We start from the raw sequence: 22,292 nt of genomic DNA on the forward strand, positions 1-22,292 counted from the left end.
CCTGCACCCATGTGGGAGACCTGGAAGAGGCTCTTGGCTTTGGATCGCTGCACCTCCAGCGGTTGTAGCCATCTGGGGAGTAAACTAGCAGATGGAAGCCTTCTCTCTCTCTCTGCCTCTCTGTAACTCTGTCTTTTAAGTAAACTAAATAAATCTTTTTATAAAAGACGCATGTAAAAGGAACATGTGTTCTGTTATGGTTGGGGGTAGTGTCACATATATCAGGGAAAGTTTGTTGTTCAGATCTCATCCTTGTTGTTTACCTGTTCTTACAACTGTTGAGAAGTATGCTAAAGTCTTTTTTTATTATTATGATTGTAGATTTCTAGATTTATTCATTTGGATTTCTAAGTTTTTGCTTTCCATATTTTGGATCTATGTTATTACTGGATGCAGATTTAAAAATTGGTATATATCCCTGGTGGAATAAGCCCCTTATCATTAAAAAAATTTCCTCTGTTACTCATAGTAATATCTCTTGCCTTCAAGTTTGATTTGAATGCTTTCTTTTGATTGATGGTATATCTTTTTTCACTTTATTTTTTGATCTGTGTTCTTGAGATGTATCTCTTTTAGGCCATACACCTTTGCCTTTTTTTCTTTTTAAGATTTATTTATTTACTTGAAAGGCAGAGTTACAGAAAGAGAAGAAGAGAGACTCTTCCATCCACCAGTTCACTCCCCCAAATGGCTGCAGTGGCTGGGACTGGGTTGATTTGAAGCCAGAAGCCTGGAGCTTCTTCTGGGTTTCCCACCTGGGTACAGGGGCCCAAGCACGTGGGCCATCTTCCATTGTTTTCCCAGGTGCCTTTGCAGGGAGTTGAATCAGAGGTGGAGCAGCTTGCACCGGCGCCCTTATGGCATCCACTGCACCACAGCGCCGGCTCCACTCCTGTCTTTTTTATACACTCTGAAAATCTCGGTATTTTAGTGGGTTGGGTTATTTATTTAAAATACTGTAAATAATAATAATCTAATGAGAGATTTGATAAGAAAATTTGTTTTAACCTGAAGATTTCGTTAACTTAAAGCCTGTGCTGAAGGAAGTCTAACCTTACAGAACACTAGGGGCAGTTTAAAATATCTTCGAACAGTCACAGTTAAGGAAACCAAAGACGTAAATATAGTAAAATACTAAGTAACATTTTTTGTGTTTTATGTTCTAGGTGTGTGGAAGTGGTGAAAGCGTCTCAATATGTAGAGCTAGCCAATGACCTGGAAATAAACAAAGCAATTACATATTTGAGACAAAAGGACTTTACCCAAGTAAGTTTCAAAAATATCTCCAGATGGTATTTCGTATGTTGATTGGTCAGAACAATACAAACAGGGAAACTCCTTTTTAGAGTAATGTTGAGTAATATTTTACTTCTATGTTAACATAATTTTCATTCACATAGTTTTAAGCCTTTATTAATTTTGACCTATTTGCTAGCTTCTCAAAATGTAAATATCTTCCTTGGGGTGGGTGTTTGGCAAAGTAGTTAAGTACTCCTGGGTTGTCCACTTTCCCTATAGGAGTGTCTAGGTGCAAGTCCTGGCTCCTCTCCTGATCCCAGCTTCTTACTGATACAGACCCTGGAAGCAGTGGTGGTGGCTCAAGTAGCTGGGCCCCTGCCATCCATGTGGGAGACCCAGATTGAGTTCCCAGCTCCTGGCTTCTAGCCAAGCTGCTGTGGGCACTGGATCAGTGAACCAGCAGATAGAAGATCTCTCTCAGTCTCTGTGCCTTTCAAATAAGTTAATTTCAAAAAATTGTTTAAAAGATTTATTTATTTGAAAGATAGAGTGATAAAAAGAGAGAGAGAGATCTTCTATCTACTGGTTCATTCCCCTACTGGCTCTAATAGCTGGGGCTACACCAGGCCAAAGCCAGGAGCCAAGAACTCCATCAGGATCTCCCACATAAGTAGCAGGGGCCCAGGTACTTGGGTGCGTGTTCTGCTATTGTTCTCTCAGGTGCATTTGCAGGGAGCCGGACTGCAAGCAGAGCAACAGAGACTTGTACTACTGCTCTATAAGGGACACTGGCATTGGAAGTGGCAATTTAACCCACTGGGCCACAATGCCAGCCCCTCAGAAATGTTTTGAATGTAAGTATTTTCTTCGTAAATAATGGTTGCTGAATTACCAGACCACATTCTAGTCCAGAGAGTAACTTCCACCTGAAGATTTTCACACTGAAGTTTTCAGAATCAGAGATTGTGTGCAGGAAGCAAAACAAGTCGGGAGCCCAGAGAGCTTCCAAATATGCTTTCGTCTTGCTGTGCTTGCCAGAGCCGTCTTCCTGCTGTGTGCTTTGCTTTACTAACAGATGCTGCACTTGGAATGGAAGGGTCCCGTTGCTGGGCAGGGTGTTAGAACCTTGCACCTCAGGTGGAGGCAGAACAGTTAAGGCAGAGCAGAGACAAGACCAGAAGGCCTAGGCAGTTTTAAGAAAGAGGGGATAACAAGAGAATAAAGAGTGAAATTGGGTATCCTGGTTCATAAAACCAATGGTTAGTGTCACAGGTGTCTGCAACTAGAAGACTCGGCCCCTTTGGATTAGTCACTGAGAGCAAGGCCAGAGAATGCCCCACATTTCCCAACATTCTATCCCACGCTCTTGCTTCCCATTTTTCTTCTTCTCTAAGGACCTTCCTGTAGTCTGAAAATCAACAAAACTACCAGTCACTTTCCAGGAACATGAGGAGATTGTGAAAGTAAATAAAGTACCCTCAGTGTTCCTGCAGTAAACATAGGATTAATGTAATGCATCACCATGGCTGGTGATGTAACATATATTAACTTACTGTGCTTAATGTCTTACCATTTACAAAGCACTAAAATATTTCAAAGTATCTTTGTGTCTGTTCTGTCATTTGATCATTAAAGATGCCACTGATAATTTTTGAACACTATTCTAATGCTTTTTCAGTGGGAGTAAAATGAGACAGATTGGTGTTTGTTATCTTACTGATCTATGAACAAAAAAAATTATGTGTGTGTGAGATGTTCTGTTATAAATGACAAGTGGAGAGAACTGTGTTTTGCCAGTTTTTTCTTGATGTTGTATTTTTAAATGGTTTTTGTAGGAAGGATTAACAATGCATTGCCATTTTCATGTTTTAAAACTGTGTCCATTGAAGAATAAGCAGTCTACTCTCTTTATATCACAACACATTTGACACAAATCTTATCATCTGCTTTCCTAGCTATTCTCTTTTGTTCTATTTGTATTTTCAGGTTTTTCATGTTAATTTGCAATATTTTAAGTGCCATTTTTGCTTTCTTTTCTTCATTGCTGCTTTCATTTGTTTTTTTTTTTTTCTTTGCATATTGTAAGTATGATGAGGTGGGTATAAATACATTCTTAGTTTAAAAGGAACACCATTAGGTTAAAAAGCATTGAGTTGACATATCTCCTAATGATTATTTGATGAGGGCTACCTTATTCACAGTTCAAACTAAAAGAGAAAAATGTACACCTTCTATAAGAGGTGGGGAATATCCATCCCATGGGCCATTTAAGGCCTGCAAAATCATTTGGTCTGGCCCTGGCTAGACAGCCACAAGTGGTATTCAAAATTCAGTACATCTTAGCGGGCTCATTTTTAAGATGATTATATTGTATGGTCCATGAATGATTTTATAAATGTGCAAGTGGTCCTTGGCAGAAAAAAGCTTACCCACTTCAGTAAGGATATAATTCTAGAGTTAGCTCTAAATAATTTTTTAAAAAGATACGATGTCAAAATTAGAGTTTAGTTGTTTGTGGTAGTAGTGGTATTTATAGCCATTTTTCTAATAGAGAAAAAAACTCAACCAAAAAGCCAAAGGTGAATGAAAGGAAGTTGCTCATCCAGGAACCAGGGTGAGTGAGGGACAGCGTTGCTGGGGTGCTCTGGCCAGGGGCCTAGTGGGCCTCAGCTGCAAAGAGTAAAGTAAAATGAACATACAGCTATTTTCCTAATTTGGGAGGAGGTAAAAATAAAAAACAGAAATTATGTTTCTTTGCATTATTTGTCTTGCCATTTATACCTAAATTTAATCCAAACATTCAGTACAATTTTATCAGTTTCATTTATAAATAATTTGTAGTATATTATCTTTTCATCTTTAAGAACAGAAATATTGGATATGCATTCATGGACATGTAAAGAACAGCCCATTTTTGAGCCAAAAAATACCTGAGAATGTTCCTTTTGTGAGAATAATTGTATAGCCCTTTTATAATAGTTCTTAGTTTAGAAACTTAAAATATGAAATATGCTTTTACTTGTCAAATGTCGAATGTATGTTTTAAGTTCTAAATTCCTTTGTTCTTTTAAGCAATAGTTTTGGATTTCATTGCTTTTTATGTTTTATTTGGATTTATGGTAACCATTTGGGGAGAAAATAGATTAAATGTTAAATGTAGCCTTAAAGCATTATCATCAGTCAACTACAAAGTAGTAAATGTTAAATTTTTAAATTTAACACGTTTTCTTGACTATAATATGAATGAGTGCTTCTGAAAGGAATTATATAAATTACTATAATGCTCCTTTAAAAATGATTGCTGCTTGTTAGCTTTCTTTTTGTGTTTTGTTACAAGGCTGTCATAAATATTAGAGAACAGGTTGCTTTCTCTCTACTTTGTGCACAGAATTTAATGGATATATGCACTACTAGACCTATTCAAGTGCCTTGTATTTTTAAGTAAGACATATTTATTGTGACAGAATCTAAAAGTGAAGGTTAAAACATCTCAATTCTTATTCAAAGTGAATTGCAGCTTATATAACTTAGAGATTCAAAACAGCAGTGGCTTTCACATTAATATCTGTGGAGGTTATGTAAAGAATCAGTCAGATAAGTTCCTACAGGATGAGCAATATTGGCAACAGTGATTTTTGAGGTAAGTTTTAGGAACCTGGCAGTTTTATAAGATCCTGCCCCAAAAAGTGAGTGAGAAATAGAATCTCAAAAGTGATGATGTATATGATTGGGTTTTTCTTTCCAGTGTTTACTTTGTGGAATTATAAAATTCTAGCCAAGAGATTTCCAGTTTCCTTTAAGGTCATGAAAACCCTTTAAGAGAATAACAATGTGTTCACATTTTAACCAAAATATATAGAATCTAGTATTTTTAAAGTAGCTTACTGATACTCCGTTTCAGATACCTCATTTGAAATCAAGCACTGCAGTCACAGGTCGGAATTTGTACAGATTGACAGCAGCTGTAGCCAATGACCATCTGAAAAACTAAAGCAGTGTTTTGGCTTGGACATAGCAGTTTTCCAGGACTTGGAGGCACTCAGAAGTTAAGGGTTTTCTATTTGTAAAGTTACTTTTAAAGAAGGAAGAAAAGAAAACTCGTTGCCTTTTTCTACCTTTATTCTTTTCCTTTGGCTATGCGGCAGTGGCTTCTGGGTTGAGTACTCACTTGCTTTTCATGTGAGGTGTCTGACCGTTCCACTCTCCTATTTGGTTACAATTATCTCAGATGTGTCAGATGGTTAAAAATATAATTTCATTTCTTATGACTTGAAAATGTAAATATTTTTGGATCTACTTCAGATCATTAAATAGTACCAGAATTATTTTCTATTATTGGTTTTTGAAAGTTCTCAGCCATTTGTCTCTTCCCCTCTGGAACTCCAATTACATTTATATTAGACCTTTTCACTGCATTCCCATATGTCTCTTAGGTTATTTTCTCAGAACATTTCAGCCTTATCTTTTGCTATGCTTTATTTAGTCTGAACATTTTCTGGGATCTTAGCCTTCAAATTCTAGTTGCTTTCAAAAAATATTTTTAGTGTTTTTATGTAAGTTTTCTAATTGCTCTGTATGAGAGAATAGTCTTCTGTAGATTAGTCTGTTATAGTCAGAAGCAGAAATCCTAGAGTTACCTTGTAAATAGAAAATCTGATTATGTCTCTTAGGTGAAACTTCTCAAGCCCTCATATTCTACACCCCCTCCCCATGCAGGATAAACAGTAAACTGCTTCACACGACTCACTAGCTCAGTGTTTACCGCTGACCTTTCTTCCAGTCTCCAGTCCTCTCTTCAGCTGTATCTAATCTGCTGGCAAATCCATCTATGTGTTCTTAATTTCAGTCATTGTATTTTTCATTCCAGAATTTCCATTTTGTTCTTTTTTATAAATTCTAATTTACAAATGAGATTCTTATCTTGTAATCTGATTTCTTGAACAAATCAGTCCATCTCTTTTAACACCTTCCCTGCTCTTACTCTCTAACTCACACTGACCTTTTCCCCAATGATAGGCTTAAGTGCTGTCATGTTAAAGTGGTTGTAACTTTCAGATATTCCATTTCTAGGCTGTAGATACCTTAAAAATGTTTGAAAAGAAGGACAGTAGAGTGAAAAGTGCAGCTGCAACCAACCTCTCCTTCCTATATTATCTGGTAAGTTTTGTTTTTTACAGCTCATAGTTGATTATGTAGTATGTTTATATTGCTAAATTTCTGCCTGACGATCGAGCCCAAGGGGAGGCCTTGGAGAAGACTGGTGGAGAATGTAAATGTAAACGTAAATGTAAAAGTAGCAAGGTATACAGAGGATCTGACCAGACATGTGCTGTGCCAGCGCTTGAGTCTGCAGACATTAGTTAGACGGCAGGGAGCAAACCTGAAGTGGAAAGCATCACATCATGGTATCCTGGAGCACAGGGACATGAGCTAGAAGTGTAGCTCAGCTCCGTCATGTTAGTAATAAAGTAGTATCTTAGTTTACATGATTTATGTAAGATAACAGAGTACCATCTATAACAAGCATTCATTGAATGCCTACTGGTTGCCAGTCATTGGAAATACCAAAGTTTAGGAGCTTTCTTAATTTGGAACAAAAGGAGGCAAGTGGGTAGACTAGGAAGGAGGTTCAAAGTAGAGAACAATAAATTAACGTTGATAATAAGTACTTCAGAAATACAGAGGAGACAACATTTTAATTTATGGCTTTCAGGAAAGATTTCGTAGAGAAGTTGGATCTTGAAGGTAAGAATATAGATAAGAAAGAAGGGGCCACTTGGGAAGAAACTAATGGGCACTGGGAAGAGAAGCGTACTGTAGAGTTGATGTGTTTTGCTCAAACTACAGTTCCAGTCCTTCTTAGAGCTTCTGAATTGTGCCATTGAGAATCACAGCTGGGCTGAACTGCTGCTAGTAGTATGTGGGAATACTTTAGGAAGTTCATGGAAAAATAAAATTAAAGGATAAATTTATTTTGACACAAAACAATTTTGAAATCCTTACATAGTTTTTTCAAAATACTCATTTTCTGTAAACTTTTTAAATACCTGTATTATTTATCATGTGTATTAAGATGAAGATCAAAACCATTGGTTGAAGAATGACTCCAGCATTTTAAACCCACTGGTGGGAGAATGGTGCCAGTTGCATGTCCAGAGGAGGGTGCTCATTAGATGTCAAAATGCTGAGTTTAATTGCATTTCATGGGACATTATGTCAGGGTAGTAATAAGATACAGTGGGGGACTGATGTCAGGAGGGAATCAGGGTAGCAGATGAAATTTGATGGTCATCTCTGTGGAAGTTAAAGCATCAGTAACAAGTACTCTCGTCCAGGTGACAGCATAGCACAGCACTGAGAACTTACTTTGGGAGATGTATTTGCCCAAGGGGTAGGAGTAAGGATCTGAGCAAGGAGACAGAGAAAGAAGCAAGATAGTATGATGGCTTTAAAGTGAAGAGAGGACAAAGAGAAAGTGTGTAGCACTGAAGCTGGAGGAGTAGAACAAGAGAATGAAGGGCAAGACTGCAGGCTCTGAGGTGGAGATTCATGGCTCTAAGGCAGGGCTCTTCACATCAGTACCAGGGGACAGGAAGGGGGTGAGTGAAATAGTGAGGGAAAGCCCACAGGATTGAGCAGTTGAGAAGTTCGGCTGTGATGTAGTCACCACAAAGCCTTAACCAACATTACTCTAAGTCAAGGTGACCCCTTAGCATGTCCCCAGTTAGGGTGAGGGGCCTGGACCATTGTACCCCTGCATCAACCTGTCATTGAACGTAACCTGCTCCCCAAAAGGAGCATCCCAGGAAGGGAATGAAGTGCCTCCATCTCTTCAGCCCAGGGGAGGCTCCAGAAAAGGCTGCCACCTGTGGCTCGTGGCCAGCAACATTCCAGTAGTGCTAAAGGACAGGTCTCGGGCAAAAGCACAGTGTCTGCTATCGCCAGCACATTAGAAAATCATTAGTGAATTCTGTGAAATTAGTGACCATATTTTCACCAAATTTAGTAAGTGTACTTGAGGAGACCAACAAAAATTATAAAGAAGGAACAGAGAATTGTTTGCTTAACTGAGCAGAGCCGTTGGAGCATCTAACCATTAATGTTCTAAGGGAAGTGGTTATAATTAAGGGAAAATGTAATTAAGGAAATGATGGTGATAAAGAATATGTTGGGGCCGGTGTTGTGGCTCAGTGAGCTAATCTGCTGCCTGCAACACCGGCATCCAATATTAGAGCACCAGTTCAAGTTCTAGGTACTCTGCTTCTGTTCCAACTCCCTGCTAAAGTACCTGGAAAGGCAGCAAAGGATAACCCAAGTGCCCCTGCCACCCACATGGGAGACCTGAATGGAGTTCTAGGATCCTGGCTTCAGCCTGACCCAACCCCAGCCATTGTGGCCATTTGAGGAGTGTGCTACTGGATGGACGATCTCTCTCTCTCTCTCCCCTCCCTCTGTTACTCTGCCTTTCAAAAGATAAATAAATCTTAAAACAAAAACAAAAAAGACATGGAATAGAACCACACTAGGACATGGATACTGGGAGGTTTGATTGCTTGGGAACATTACTGCAGCAGTCTATTACTGCCTGCATTGAAGCCCCAATTATTCATGTCCTTCCCATAAGCTATACGTACCCCTCCCAAAATTCTTAGCGCCTCATCCAGTGATAGCATCAGACTCAAAGGATATGATCTGTATCAGGTCTGGACATGGGACTTTTTCAAGTGTAGTTCCTCTTTCCTGTTTATCCAAAGATCAGTGAGACAAAAACAGCATAACTGTAGCAGACATGATCATTGGTCCTTAGAAGTTCTGAAGTCTGGCTCAGCACATCACATGCAGTCAGCGCCCCTGCATTTGGGAAAAAGGAATATTCATTCATTAGAACCCGGCCCTGCTCCCTGTCCGTGGTCCCCTAGTCCTTTGTCCTCTGTGATTCATGGCTCTGCCCTCTAAGAGCATCTTCCTATTACTTAAGAAATAGCCGGCCGGCGCCGTGGCTCAATAGGCTAATCCTCCACCTTGCGGCGCCGGCACACCGGGTTCTAGTCCCGGTTGGGGCGCCGGATTCTGTCCCGGTTGCCCCTCTTCCAGGCCAGCTCTCTGCTATGGCCAGGGAGTGCAGTGGAGGATGGCCCAGGTGCTTGGGCCCTGCACCCCATGGGAGACCAGGAAAAGCACCTGGCTCCTGGCTCCTGCCAGGATCAGCGCGGTGCGCCGGCTGCAGCGGCGGCCATTGGAGGGTGAACCAACGGCAAAAGGAAGACCTTTTTCTCTCTGTCTCTCTCTCTCTCACTGTCCACTCTGCCTGTCAAAAAAAAAAAAAAAAAAAAAGAGCCTATGTTTGCAGCTGGATAACTTTCTCCATTTGATTTCTGCTGAGAAAAATTGGGGGCCCTGAGGCCTGTTTTCATTTTGAACTGTATATGTCCCCTTAATCCAAGCTAGCAGCACTTCTATCAGTACAACTTCCTTAAAAACTTGGAGGACTTCCTTCATGGCCCAAAAGTCATGTCCATAATTCTTTTTAATACAGATCCTTTTCCATTTAGGTGTACCAGGATGCTAAGGAATAGAGCCCTGAAGATTCTTAGAAGGCCTTTTTTCTACCCGAGAAATAGGTCTGCTAGGTACCATCTTAGAGCCTTCTGAGATTCTTTCAAAGAGTGTCACAGCCATATCCTTGAATCTATCCCTGTCCTGCAACTCACAAGAAGTAACTGGCAGACATAACATTTTTATTTTCCAGCCCAGCAAGACCTGGTTCTTGTATATTTCTTCCAGATTCTACTCGCAAACTGAGTAATTCTCTCCTTAGCTCATTTCTCTCTTCCTGTGTCTTTTCTTTAAATTAATTGGCACTTTCAGCATCTTGCCTGGAAATCTCCTTAGCCATATGCACTCATCATTAAGTACTTTCTGTTATTCAAGACACTGTAGGTACAAGTTTTGTTTTTTAATTTTTTATTTCCATTTTATTTGAAAGGCAAAGATAGGGACAGAGGGAAGTTTTCCATCCAGTAGTTTACTTGTCAGATGCCCACATGGCTAGGGATGAGCCAAACTGAAGCCAGGAGCCTGAAACTCCATCTGGGTGTCCCACATGAATACAAGTACTGGATCCATCACCTGCTACTTCCCAGGGTACACATCAGCAGGAGGTGGGAATCAGAAACAGAGCCAGGACGCAAACCCAGGCATTCCCAATATGAGATGCAGGCTTCCCAAGCAGCATCTGAACCATCACACCAAATGCTTGCCCCTATAGGGCCTATTTTGATATCCACAAAGAGTTCTTTGGCTCAGTTATAGATAGAAGCTGACAAGAGGCCAATAAAAACCCAGGCAAGATTTATTGAGGGTTACGCTCACACAAGGGAGATAGCTCAGTGGGAATAGGTTCTACCAGTTGACTCTCCAGTTGCAACTGAGCAGGGGTTTTTATGAGATTGGGGAGGTATAACCACTCCCTCTCAGTCTCTGACTCATCCTGCATGGTACATGGGAACTCAGTTTGCATCTGGCTCATTTTTCTAGGCAAACTCACAATGGCAGTGTTGCTCACTACAGCCTCCCCAGGAAGGTTCTTCATCCCTGGTGCTGGGATTCTCTGGCACTGGACATGTGTGGCTGGGAAAGTCCCTAATGGGTCTCTCAGGGTCAGGGTGTAGATGCCTCTTGCTCGTGATTGGTTGGAGCTGGAGGTGGATGCGTGCTGAGTCAGGAGGAGCTTGATTTCGTGAGTCCTGTTTTGATTTTCTCTCAGATTGACAGTTGTTTCATGACCACCAGCATGACCGGCCCTCTGTCCAGCCTCCACTGCAATTCCTTCTCGCCTTCTCGGGTTCCAGTCACAGCTCACCATCTCTCCAGACCCCACCTGCAGCCCCTCATAGTCTGTCTGAATTTTGCCTGCTGCCTAGTCCAAAAGACAGTGTTGCATGGCTTAGTTTTTATGATAGCGACACCCAACTTGCAGGTACCAATTTTTCTGAGTCAGAGTTCAATTAGAATCCACACAGGAACTTGCACATCAGTGTTACTAGCAGCATTATTCATAAGGAAAAGGTGGGTGGAAGCAATCTAAGTGTCCCCCAGTGATGAACAGATAAACAAAATGTGGTGTAGCCGCAAAAGAGAACATACTTTCACATAAAAGAAGAGAGAACAAACCACCGGTGCAAGCTCGAACATGAATGAGCCTGAGAAACATTGTGCTGAGTGAAAGAAGCCGGGCACCAAAGGCCACACGCTAATGGTTCCATTTATATCAAATACCCAGAGTAAGCATGGAGACAGAGAGGTTGGTGGAAGGGAGGATGGAAGTGACTGCTGATGGGTACAGGGTTTCTTTCTTTTTTTTTTTTTTTTTAAGATTTTATTTATTTGAGAGAGAGAGTACAGACAGAGAGAGGGAGGAACAGAGAGAAAGATCTTCCATCTGCTGGTTCACTCCCCAAATGGCCACAACTGCTGGAGATGAGCTGATCCAAAGCCAGGAGCCAGGAGCTTCTTCCAGACTCCCACGCGGGTGCAGGGGCCCAAGCACTCGGGCCATCTTCTAGTGCTTTCCCAGGCCACAACAGAGAGCTGGATCAGAAGAAGAGCACCTGTGGGGAGCAATCCGGACTAGACTAAGTTACTCGAATTAAGACTTATTCTATGCATCTGCTCTCCCACAATATGGCGCTGGGAGAGAAGTAAACAGCTTCCGCACAGCTGCCTCCAGTTCAACTAATAAATTGTAGGACTTGCTCCTGATTGGAGAGCAGCGTACTCGGCGTGTGGGCAGCCGAGTTAGGATTGGCGGAGGAGGACTATAAAGGAGGAGAGAGACGGCATGCACCAGGAACATCTATGGGGAACATCTAAGGGAACCCGTGCAGCCCCCGAAAGAGCCGGCCGGCGGTGTGCCGTTCCCCTGCGGAAGTGGGGAATGCGGCCAGGGGGAACTGCCCTTCCACGGAGGTGGAAGGGATAGTAGCCAACCCGGGAAGAACCAGCAGCAAACCCGGGGAGGGCCGAGCAGACGAAAGAACAGCGCAGGGTCCTGTGTCGTTCCTCCACGAAGACGGGGAGCGACATAATGGTGCCGTGACTCGGATATGAAGCCTAGGCAGGGTCTTGTGTCGTTCCTCCACGAAGAGGGGGAGCGACAAGCACCCATATGGGATGCTGGCAGCACAGGTGGAGGCTTTAGCTACCACCCTTCAGAGCCAGCTCCCCACAGGGTTTCTTTTGAGAGTGACAGGAATGGTCTGGAAGTGGACATTGACTATGGTTGCACAATTTTGTTAATGCATTAAATGCCACTGACTTGTACACTTTAAAAGAATCAATTTTATGATATATGAGTTATATCACAATTTTTAAAAAAGATTTATTTTTTATTTGAAAGGCAGAGCTACATAGAAAGATCTTCCATCCACTGGTTTACTTCCAAATGGCTACAAAAGCCGGAGCTGGGTCAGGCAAAAAGCAAGAATCAAGAGCTTCATCTGGATCTCCCACATGGGTGCAGGGGCCCAGGTACTTGGGCCATCTTCTGCTGCTTTCCCAGACACATTAGCAGTGACCTGGATTGGAAGTGGGATGTGGGCATTGCAGCAGTGGCTTACCTGCTATGCTACAACACTGGCCCCTTGTATCTCAATTTTTAAAAAGTTCAGTCAGGGACAGTCACTGTGAGAGTTAGGGGAGAAGGAATGTAGGGATTCTCTAGCATAGTGATTGTGGAGGAGCCCTGGAAGTGAAGGTGTAGAGGGAACAGCCTGCACACGTCCCACGGTCATGGTAGGCCCACTGTCCTTCCCAGGAGGGCTAGAGAAAGCAGCTGCTTCTGTGCTCTGCCCCCTGGGGTCCATACCCCCACCATAGAGCAGGGACAGCGTAGATGGGAAGAAGAGCTGGGTATAGAGTAGAGGTGAGTGAGAGGAGCTGCCACCCATGGGGATTTCTGTATGTGTCCTGCACCTGATGGTGAGAAAAAGGGCTTTGTGGAGTTAATCCCCTGCCTCACAGCTGCAGAATGGATGCCATACAAATTCGTCTTGTGGCCAAGTCTAGGCAAGAGCTGTGCAGGGAAGGAGCTCTAGGCAATATGGTTCGTGGCTTGAGCAGCCTGCCCTGCACAAATGTCCATGACACTAAAGATCCAGAACGTTCCTGTAGCTCACTCACACATGAGGAGGTGCTGATCAGCATTTGGCAGTAGAGAGGGAAAGGAGACCATGGATTGCTCAAAGTGCAGAACCCTCATAAGGTGACACATCCTGCGAGCTGGGGCAGCGAGAGTAGTGATGCCTTCCCAGCTATTTCAGTCCTTCAGGTGGGAAGGGGAGTGTGGCAGCAAATGAGGACATGGACTTTGGGCGTTGAACATAGAACCACCTACATATTCAAACACTGAGACTGTGAAGTCAGTCATGAGAAAGTTTTGGAGCTTGATGATTAAAACATCTTTTTAATGTTGTTGGAACAGCCTATCAAGACCAAGATATGTAGAATGTGTCTCTGTTACCATATCTGTAACATTGGAAAGTCTGCTTATCTGTAATCTGTCAGAAAACATACTTGATGAGACTCAAAACTATGTGTTTTTCTCCCCCTGTATTTAGGAAAACGAATTTGCACAAGCCAGCAGCTATGCAGATTTAGCTGTGAACTCTGATAGATACAATCCATCAGCTCTTACTAATAAAGGGAATACTGTTTTTGCAAATGGTGATTATGAGAAGGCAGCTGAATTCTATAAAGAGGCTCTAAGAAATGATTCTTCTTGTACTGAAGCCCTTTATAATATTGGTAAGTAAACCAGGAGAAGCTGCTTCTTGCTTGCCAACTCATTAAGTGGAGGAGTTAACTTCCTTCTAACAAAAACTTGAAAAGACTACTGCCTCTCAGATTATTATTCTAAATGGAATTAATGATTCACAATCTATGCACATATGAAATTTTGGTGGATTCTGTCATAATGCCCTCCAGAAAGACTTTTCCAACTTTTATTTATTGCACAATACATAAGAGTAACAGCTTTTGCAAATTCTTGCTGATATTAGACATTATTATTTAACTTTTGCCAAACTGGTAAGTGGAGAAAAATCTCATTTTATTCCTTTTAATTATGAACAATTTCCTACATATGTAAAAAAAATTACCTCGAGAGAAGGGATGGGCATTTGGCCTAGCAGTTAAGACACCCACGTCTCACATCTGAGTGCCTGAGTTGGATCTTCAGCTCCAGCTCCTGATTTACTCCCTGTATGTCCACAATAGCCTGGGGCTGAAGCTGGGAGTAGGAACCCAATCCAGGACTCCCACTTCGGTGGCAGGAACCCACCCTGAGCCGTCACTGCTGCTCCAGGGTCCACATCAGCAGGAAGCTGGAATTGCACTGAGGTACTCTGCTGTGGGATGTGGGTGTCCCATCTTAGCTGCCAGGCTAAACACTTGCCTGCAAGTTTTGTTTTTAATAAAATATTCTAAGCCACGAAGGCTCACCACCATGTCATTATACATTCTCTCCCTGCCTTTTAGAGGTCACCTGAAATGGGCATCCTTGCTTCCTGGCATGAATGTGTAGGGTTGGGAACATGTATTTATGTAAAACCAGGTGTTGTTACTCCTGCACAGATGCTCTGCACATGTTTTACTCTTTTTTTCATGTTATGGTTGTTTCTTGAGATGTCTAATGATCTTGGGTCATGTCCTGGTGCTTAGCAGTTTGCAGCTAAGGGCAGAGTGGAATCTCTGGGTACGTGAGTGAGGCTAATGGACTGGCCGTCTGCTGTAGGGCCATGTGTCTGATCCGGCCTGTTTGGTTGGGGACCTGCCCGTCGGCCAACTGGACCTTTCCTCCTGGAGGTGACTCTTCAGTCTCCCCTGAAGGAGGAAGGAAAACGTGCTGCCATCCTGGAGGATGGGAGAGGCAGGGAGCCATCTGCGGTTTTAGCAGGGGTCAGGGAGGACCTTCCTGAGAAATGATTTTTCAGGGCATGTTGGGAAGGAAGGGTGTGGCCACCTGGTATGTGGGAAGAGAGCATTACTGGCACAGGAAGGCGGGTCAAAGGCCTGCCCAGTGAGGCACACTTGCCTAGATACATTCCAGTTTATTCACTTTTTAAGTTCTAAATATTGTCCCTACTGCATTGCTCAATTTTTAACTGTGTTTATAGTTTCTCTGATGAAACAGAATTTTTCTATTAATATAGTGAAATTTGGCTTTTAAAAATTTTGTGTTTTTTTTGTGGTTTTGTTTTTATTGATTTATTCCTTATGCCAACATTATAAAACATTATATATAAAACATTATAAAATCATTTTTCTATATTTTCATATCCTTTTTTAAAAATATTTATTTATTTATTTATTTGAGAGGCAGAATTATAGACAGAGAGGGAGAGACAGAGAGAAAAGTCTTCCATCTACTGGTTCACTCCCCAAATGGCTGCAACTGCTGGAGCTAAGCCGATCCAAGGTTAGGAGCCAGAAGCTTCTTTAGGTCTCCCACACGGGTTTGGGGGACCAAGCACTTGGGCCATCTTCTACTGTTTTCCAAGACAATCAGCAAGAGAGCTGGATCAGATGTGGAGCAGCTGGGACTTGATCCGGTGCCCTAAGGGGATGCCGGTGCCATAGGCAGAGACTTAGCCTATTACACCACAACACCAGCCCATATTTTCATATTCTTTTTTTATAGAGATTTATTTTTTATTTATTTGAAAGACAGAGTTACATAGAGAGGTAGAGACAGAGAGAGATCTTCCATCTTCTGGTTCACTCCCCAGATGGCTGCACTGGCCAGAGCTGTGCTGATCCAAAGCCAGGAGCCAGGAGCTTCTTCCGGGTCTCCCACATGGGTGCAGGGGCCCAAGGACTTGGGCCATCTTATACTGCCTTACCAGGCCATAGCAGAGAGCTGGATCGGAAGACGAGCAGCCAGGACTCGAACCAGTGCCCATATGGGATGCCGGTGCTTCAGGCCAGGACTTTAACCCGCTGCGCCACAGCACCAGCCCCTTTTCATATTCTTACAACTTTATTTTTTCTATTTAGTTTTTCAGTAAATTCATTGAATTTGTATTTTTATGAAATAAGAATCTACATTTTATCAAGATTCATAGAAATTAGAATTCAAAACTAAATTTATTTTGGCACTAAAAACTTTAAAATACATGCATATGAAAGGGTCTTTTAAGAGGCCATGAAAATGCATATCATGGGCCTGGTGCTGCAGCTCAATAGGCTAATCCTCTGCCTGCTGCATCAGCACACCAGGTTCTAGTCCCGGTCAGGGCGCCGGATTCTGTCCTGGTTGCTCCTCTTCCAGGCCAGCTCTCTGCTGTGGCCCGGGAGTGCAGTGGAGGATGGCCCAAGTGCTTGGGCCCTGCACCCGCATGGGAGACCAGGAGAAGCACCTGGCTCCTGGCTCCTGCCAGGATCAGCGCGGTGCTCCAGCTGCAGCGTGCCAGCCGCAGTGGCCACTTGGTGGGTGAACCAACGGCAAAAGGAAGACCTTTCTCTCTGTCTCTCTTTCTCACTGTCCACTCTGCCTGTCAAAAAAAAAAATGCACATTATGAAAAAGTTATACATAGATTTCAAAATTTTTTGCACTCCACTCTCTCACTAACTCTGCCTGTCAATAAAATAAAATAAAATAAATAAAAAATAATAATAAATTTTTAAAAAAGGCCGGCACCGTGGCTCACTTGGCTAATCCTTCACCTGCGGCGCCGGCACCCCAGATTCTAGTCCCGGTTGGGGCGCCGGATTCTGTCCCGGTTGCCCCTCTTCCAGTCCAGCTCTCTGCTGTGGCCAGGGAGTGCAGTGGAGGATGGCCCAAGCGCTTGGGTCCCTGTACCACATGGGAGACCAAAAGGAAGCGGCTGGCTCCTAGCTTCGGATTGGTGCAGCGCCGGCCGTGGAGGCCATTAGGGGAGTGAACCAATGGAAGGAAGACCTTTCTCTCTCTCTCTCTCACTGGCTATAACTCTCTCTCTCACTTTCTCACTGTCTAACTCTGTCAAAAAATAAAATAAAATAATAAATAAAAATTTTTGCACTCCAATAAACTTATCTTTTAATTTCACTTTTTACAAACCTTTTGAAGTACCTTCCTAGGTCCATTTGTGCTGGTATCATTTATTTGTAACATCTTCTCGCCTTTATTTTACTTTATTTTTCTTTCAACTGAAAGGCAGAGAGAGAGCGAGCGAGCTATCAAGATCTTCCCTCTACTGATTCACTCTGCAAATGCCTAAATCAGCTAGGGCTGGGACAAGCTGAAGCCAGGAGCCATGTAGGTCTCCCGTGGGTGGCAGAGGCCCAAATACTTGAGCCATCACCTGCTGCCTCCAAGGATGTTCACTAACATGAAGCTGAGAAGCCAGGACTCGAACCAGGCATTCAGCTCTCAGATGTGCACATCCCAAGCAGCAGCCTAGCTGCTGTACCAGGTACCTACCCCACTACCCGGTTTTCAGTGCCCATTAAGTAAATTCTATAATTGAGTCACATTCTGAACTGTTTGTTCTGATCTGTTTATCTGACCCTGCCTCCAACTGTACTTTTAAAATCACTAAAACTTGATAGCATGTTTTATCAATGAAGAATTCCTACCTCTCTTGTTGTTCTTTTCAAAAATCCTCGGTTCATCTTCATTGTCAATTCTGGGTGAGTATTTACATGATATTGTCCCTCATTATCTGCAGGGGATTGGTTCCAGGACCCCGTGTGGATACCAAAATCTGCTGATGCCCAAGTCCCTTATAAAAACTGGCACAGCAGTGTCTGCACTGTGGAATAGCAGGTAAAGCCGCTGTCTGCAGTGCTAGCATCCCATATGTGCACCGGTTTAAGTCCTGGCTGCTCCTCTTCCCATCCATCTCTCTGCTCTGGCCTGGGAAAGCAGCAGAAGATGGCCCAAGGCCTTGGGCCCCTTGCGCCCACATGGGAGACCTGGAAGAGACTCCTGGCTCCTGGCTCCTGGCTTCAGATCAGCACAGCTCTGACCGTTGTGGTCATCTGGGGAATGAACCAGTGGATGGAAGACCTTTCTCTCTCTGTCTCTCCCTCTCTCTGTGTGTAATTCTGACTTTCAAATAAATAAATAAATCTTTAAAATGAAACAAAGAAGTAATGAACACTAAAAAAAAGACTGGCACAGTATGAGTATTTACGTGAAATTTACACATATCTTCCCATGTATTATGAATCATCTCTAGAGGGCTTATAATACCCAGTGCACTGTAAATGCTATATAAATAGTTGTTATAGTATATTTAGGGAATAAAGACAAGGAAACAAGAGCACATGTTCAGTATAGACAGTTTTTTTTTTTAATAATATTTACATGTTTGGTTGAATCTGTAGATGTGGAAGCTGTGGTTTTGGAGGTGTGACTGTATTTAAAGATGTATTTTAAATAACATAATTACTGATGATAATGCTTACAGATTTTTTATTCTTTTTTCCTTTTTTTTTTTTTTAAGGTCTTTCCTATAAGAAGCTAAACCGGCTAAGTGAGGCTTTGGATTGTTTTCTGAAACTTCATGCTATCCTGCGAAATAGTGCCCAAGTTCTTTACCAGATTGCAAATGTGTATCTTATTTGAAAAATTTCAGGATAATTATTAATTCACTTGATTGGTGATTGAGTATCAATTATTAGATAAGTTACTAGTGAAATAAGAATACTTCAAAAATTTCTTTGAAAGATGGGATTAAAAGATAACATACAGGGCCGGCACTGTGGCATAGCTGGTAAAGCTGCCGTCTGCAGTGCCAGCATCCCCTCTGGCCGCTGGTTCAAGTCCCGGCTGCTCCTTTTATATAGTTCTTTGTTATAGCCTGGGAAAGCAGAAGATGGCCCAAGTCCTTGGGCTCGTGTACCCTAGTGGGAAACCTGGAAGAAGCTCCTGGCTCTTGGCTTTGGATCCGCCCTGCTCCAGCCATTGCAGTCAATTGGGGAGTGAATTGACAGATGCAAGACCTCTCTCTCTCTAACTCTGCCTTTTAAATAAATAATAATAATTTTAAAAAAGACAACTGATCTCTTAAAAAATATGCATTTTATATGAACCTTTTTTTAAAATATTATCTATTTGAAAGGTAAAATGAGAGAGAGGGAGAGAGAGATCTTCCATCTGCTGGTTCACTCCCCAGATGCCTCTAACTGCCAGGGCTGGGCCCGGCTGAAGCCAGGAAGCTGCAACTCCATCAGGGTCTCCCAGGAATGTAGCAAAAAACCAGGTGCATGGGTGATCACCCACTGCCTTCTGAGATGCAGTAGCAGGAAGCTTGATCAGAAGTGGGGGAAACCAGGTTTGCACCAGTACTCCAATATGGAATGTAGGTGTCCTAAGTGGCGGCTGAACTTGCTGGACCACAACACCCAGCTTTTTTCCATGAACTTTTTAGTGTACCTTGTATTTAATGTGGGTGAGGAGGATAATCTTATAGAATGACATGTGATGAAAACATTGTGTCATCTTATTTTGAAAGGTCATTTGCATTATAAGAGGGATTAAAAAATCAAAACTATTTTTAGAAATAATATTTGAAGTAATTGAGCATGACTTTTTTTTTAAGATTTATTTATTTATTTGACAGGTAGACTTACAGACAGAGAGGGAGAAACAGAAAGGTCTTCCATCTGCTGGTTGACTCCCCAAATGGTCACAACAGCTGGAGATGAGCTGAACCGAAGCCAGGAGCCAGGAGCTTCCTCCCGGTCCCCAATGCTTGCACAGAGACCCAAGTACTTGGGCCATCCTCCACTGCCCTCCCAGGCCACTAGCAGAAAGCTGGATTGGAAGAGGAGCAGTTGGGACTAGAACCAGTGCCCATATGGGATGCGGTCGCTTCAGATGGAGGCTTAGCCCACTATGCCACTGCACTGGCCCAGAAAGGAAATATTTTTAAAATAAGATTTATTTATTTGAAAGTCAGAGTTACAGAAAAGGAGAGGCAGAGGTAGAGAGAAAGAGATCTTCCATCTAGTAGTTCATTCCCCAGATAGCATCAACAGCCAGCCAGGAGCCAGGATCTTCCTCCAGGTCTGCCACCTGGGTACAGGAGCCCAAGCACTTGTGCCATCCTCCGCTGCCCTCCTGGATACATTAGCAGGGAGCTGGATTGGAACCAGAGAGGCCAGGATTCAAACTGGCTCCCATATGGGATGCAGGTGCTGTAGGTGGTGGCTTAACTTATTATGCCACAGTGGCAGCCCCAAAGAAAGGAAACATTGGCCGGCGCCGCGGCTCACTAGGCTAATTCTCCGCCTGCGGCGCCAGCACCCCGGGTTCTAGTCCCGGTTGGGGCGCCGGTTCTGTCCTGTTGAGCATGACATTTTGAATACACATAAGCCACTCGTTGAAGGTAAACTAGATACTTTAGAATACTGTATTAATTCTAAGGCTTGTAAGATATCATTGAAACCTTAACTTACTAATTAAAAGGAAAATATTGTTCCTTACTGATTAATATTATTCATTCCATTTGGATAATTTATCTTTTTTTAGCTGACATGTAAATATAACTCTCTAAAGACTTTAACTTTATAAGTGTGTAGTAATTTAATGAATTCTCTCATTCTTTCCATTCATTCAGCAGTCACCTGTTGAATGTGTGCTGTATGTGCCAGTGTTCTGGGGAATGTAGAACCATAAACATTGCTCTAATGCCAGTTTCTTCTTCAACTCTTACGTTTCTCTAGGAACTCCCCTCCCAGTCAGTTAGAAAAGTAGAAATTAAAATAATGTTTTAATGCCTTTCAGACTATTTGAAAAACACTGTAATTTCTATCCCTATTTTAATAAGCTTTGAAGGGTTAAAATCTCAGGTAGGTTTTTAAGTTACCTTCACCTTGATGTAAGTTTCACCTAAATACGTTTTTCTTTTTTATTTCTTTTTTTTATTATTTTTTGACAGGCAGAGTGGACAGTGAGAGAGAGAGACAGAGAGAAAGGTCTTCCTTTGCCATTGGTTCACCCTGATCCGATGGCAGGAGCCAGGTGCTTCTTCCTGGTCTCCCTTTGGGTGCAGGGCCCAAGCACTTGGGCCATCCTCCACTGCACTCCCGGGCCACAGCAGAGAGCTGGCCTGGAAGAGGAGCAACCGGGACAGAATCTGGCGCCCCGAGCGAAACTAGAACCCGGTGTACCGGCGCCGCAAGGCGGAGGATTAGCCTAGTGAGCCACGGCGCCGGCAATACGTTTTTCAAAAAGTATGTTGTGGCCGGCGCCGCGGCTCACTAGGCTAATCCTCCGCCTAGCGGCGCCGGCACACCGGGTTCTAGTCCCGGTCGGGGCGCCGGATTCTGTCCCGGTTGCCCCTCTTCCAGGCCAGCTCTCTGCTGTGGCCAGGGAGTGCAGTGGAGGATGGCCCAGGTGCTTGGGCCCTGCACCCCATGGGAGACCAGGAAAAGCACCTGGCTCCTGGCTCCTGCCATCGGAACAGCGCGGTGCGCCGGCCGCAGCGCGCCGGCCGCGGCGGCCATTGGAGGGTGAACCAACGGCAAAGGAAGACCTTTCTCTCTGTCTCTCTCTCTCACTGTCCACTCTGCCTGTCAAAAAAAAAAAAAAAAAAAAAAAAAAAAAAGTATGTTGTGAAGTGTACCATCAGTTTTAAAGCAGTGGCATCATAGTTATTCCTTTTAATGTTTTTGTTTTGTTTTGTCCCTTTAATCTATTTAAAACTTCCAGTATCGTAATCTGACACTGCCTGGTTTGTGATGAGGGCAGATCCAGTCAAGCAGTTGATCTGACTGAAACTATTTGATTACATTTCCTTATTTTTTTTTTTTCTGTTGGTATCACATTTGTCATCAAAAAGAAGAGACTTTCTTTTTCAATCAAGCTTTGGATTGGAATATTTTTGTTTCATTGAGACATCTAATGAAAATAAATAAATAGTCAATGAGTGTTAGTATAAATAAGTCATTTCAGTTATTACTAGCTATTAAATGAAGCTATAAAAGAGAACTCTCTGTCATTTGGTTTTTCATGTAATTAGGAAAAAGACCCACAGGAAAAATAAATAAAAACTATTTTATT

The 22,292-nt window shown here is 42.8% G+C and overlaps 1 protein-coding gene across 15 annotated transcripts in view; it reads left to right on the forward strand.

The window, feature by feature from the left end:
- IFT88 (intraflagellar transport 88) overlaps positions 1–22,292 on the forward strand; it is a 127,466-nt gene that overhangs the window by 68,730 nt on the left and 36,444 nt on the right. For 14 of the 15 annotated variants that reach the window (XM_070049126.2, XM_017343475.4, XM_008259933.5 and 11 more), the window contains 4 exons: positions 1,167–1,266; positions 6,310–6,396; positions 13,857–14,043; positions 18,730–18,838. In XM_070049126.2, the coding sequence (XP_069905227.1) occupies positions 1,167–1,266; positions 6,310–6,396; positions 13,857–14,043; positions 18,730–18,838 (483 nt within the window). Of the gene's footprint in view, positions 1–1,166; positions 1,267–5,140; positions 5,290–6,309; positions 6,397–13,856; positions 14,044–18,729; positions 18,839–22,292 lie in introns of those variants that run through there. The other variant, XM_089304364.1, reaches the window with a different exon arrangement.

Source organism: Oryctolagus cuniculus, chromosome 9, assembly GCF_051225735.1.
Source record: "Oryctolagus cuniculus isolate XC-2025 breed Fujian yellow rabbit chromosome 9, ASM5122573v1, whole genome shotgun sequence".
Classification (NCBI taxonomy): Eukaryota; Metazoa; Chordata; class Mammalia; order Lagomorpha; family Leporidae; genus Oryctolagus; species Oryctolagus cuniculus.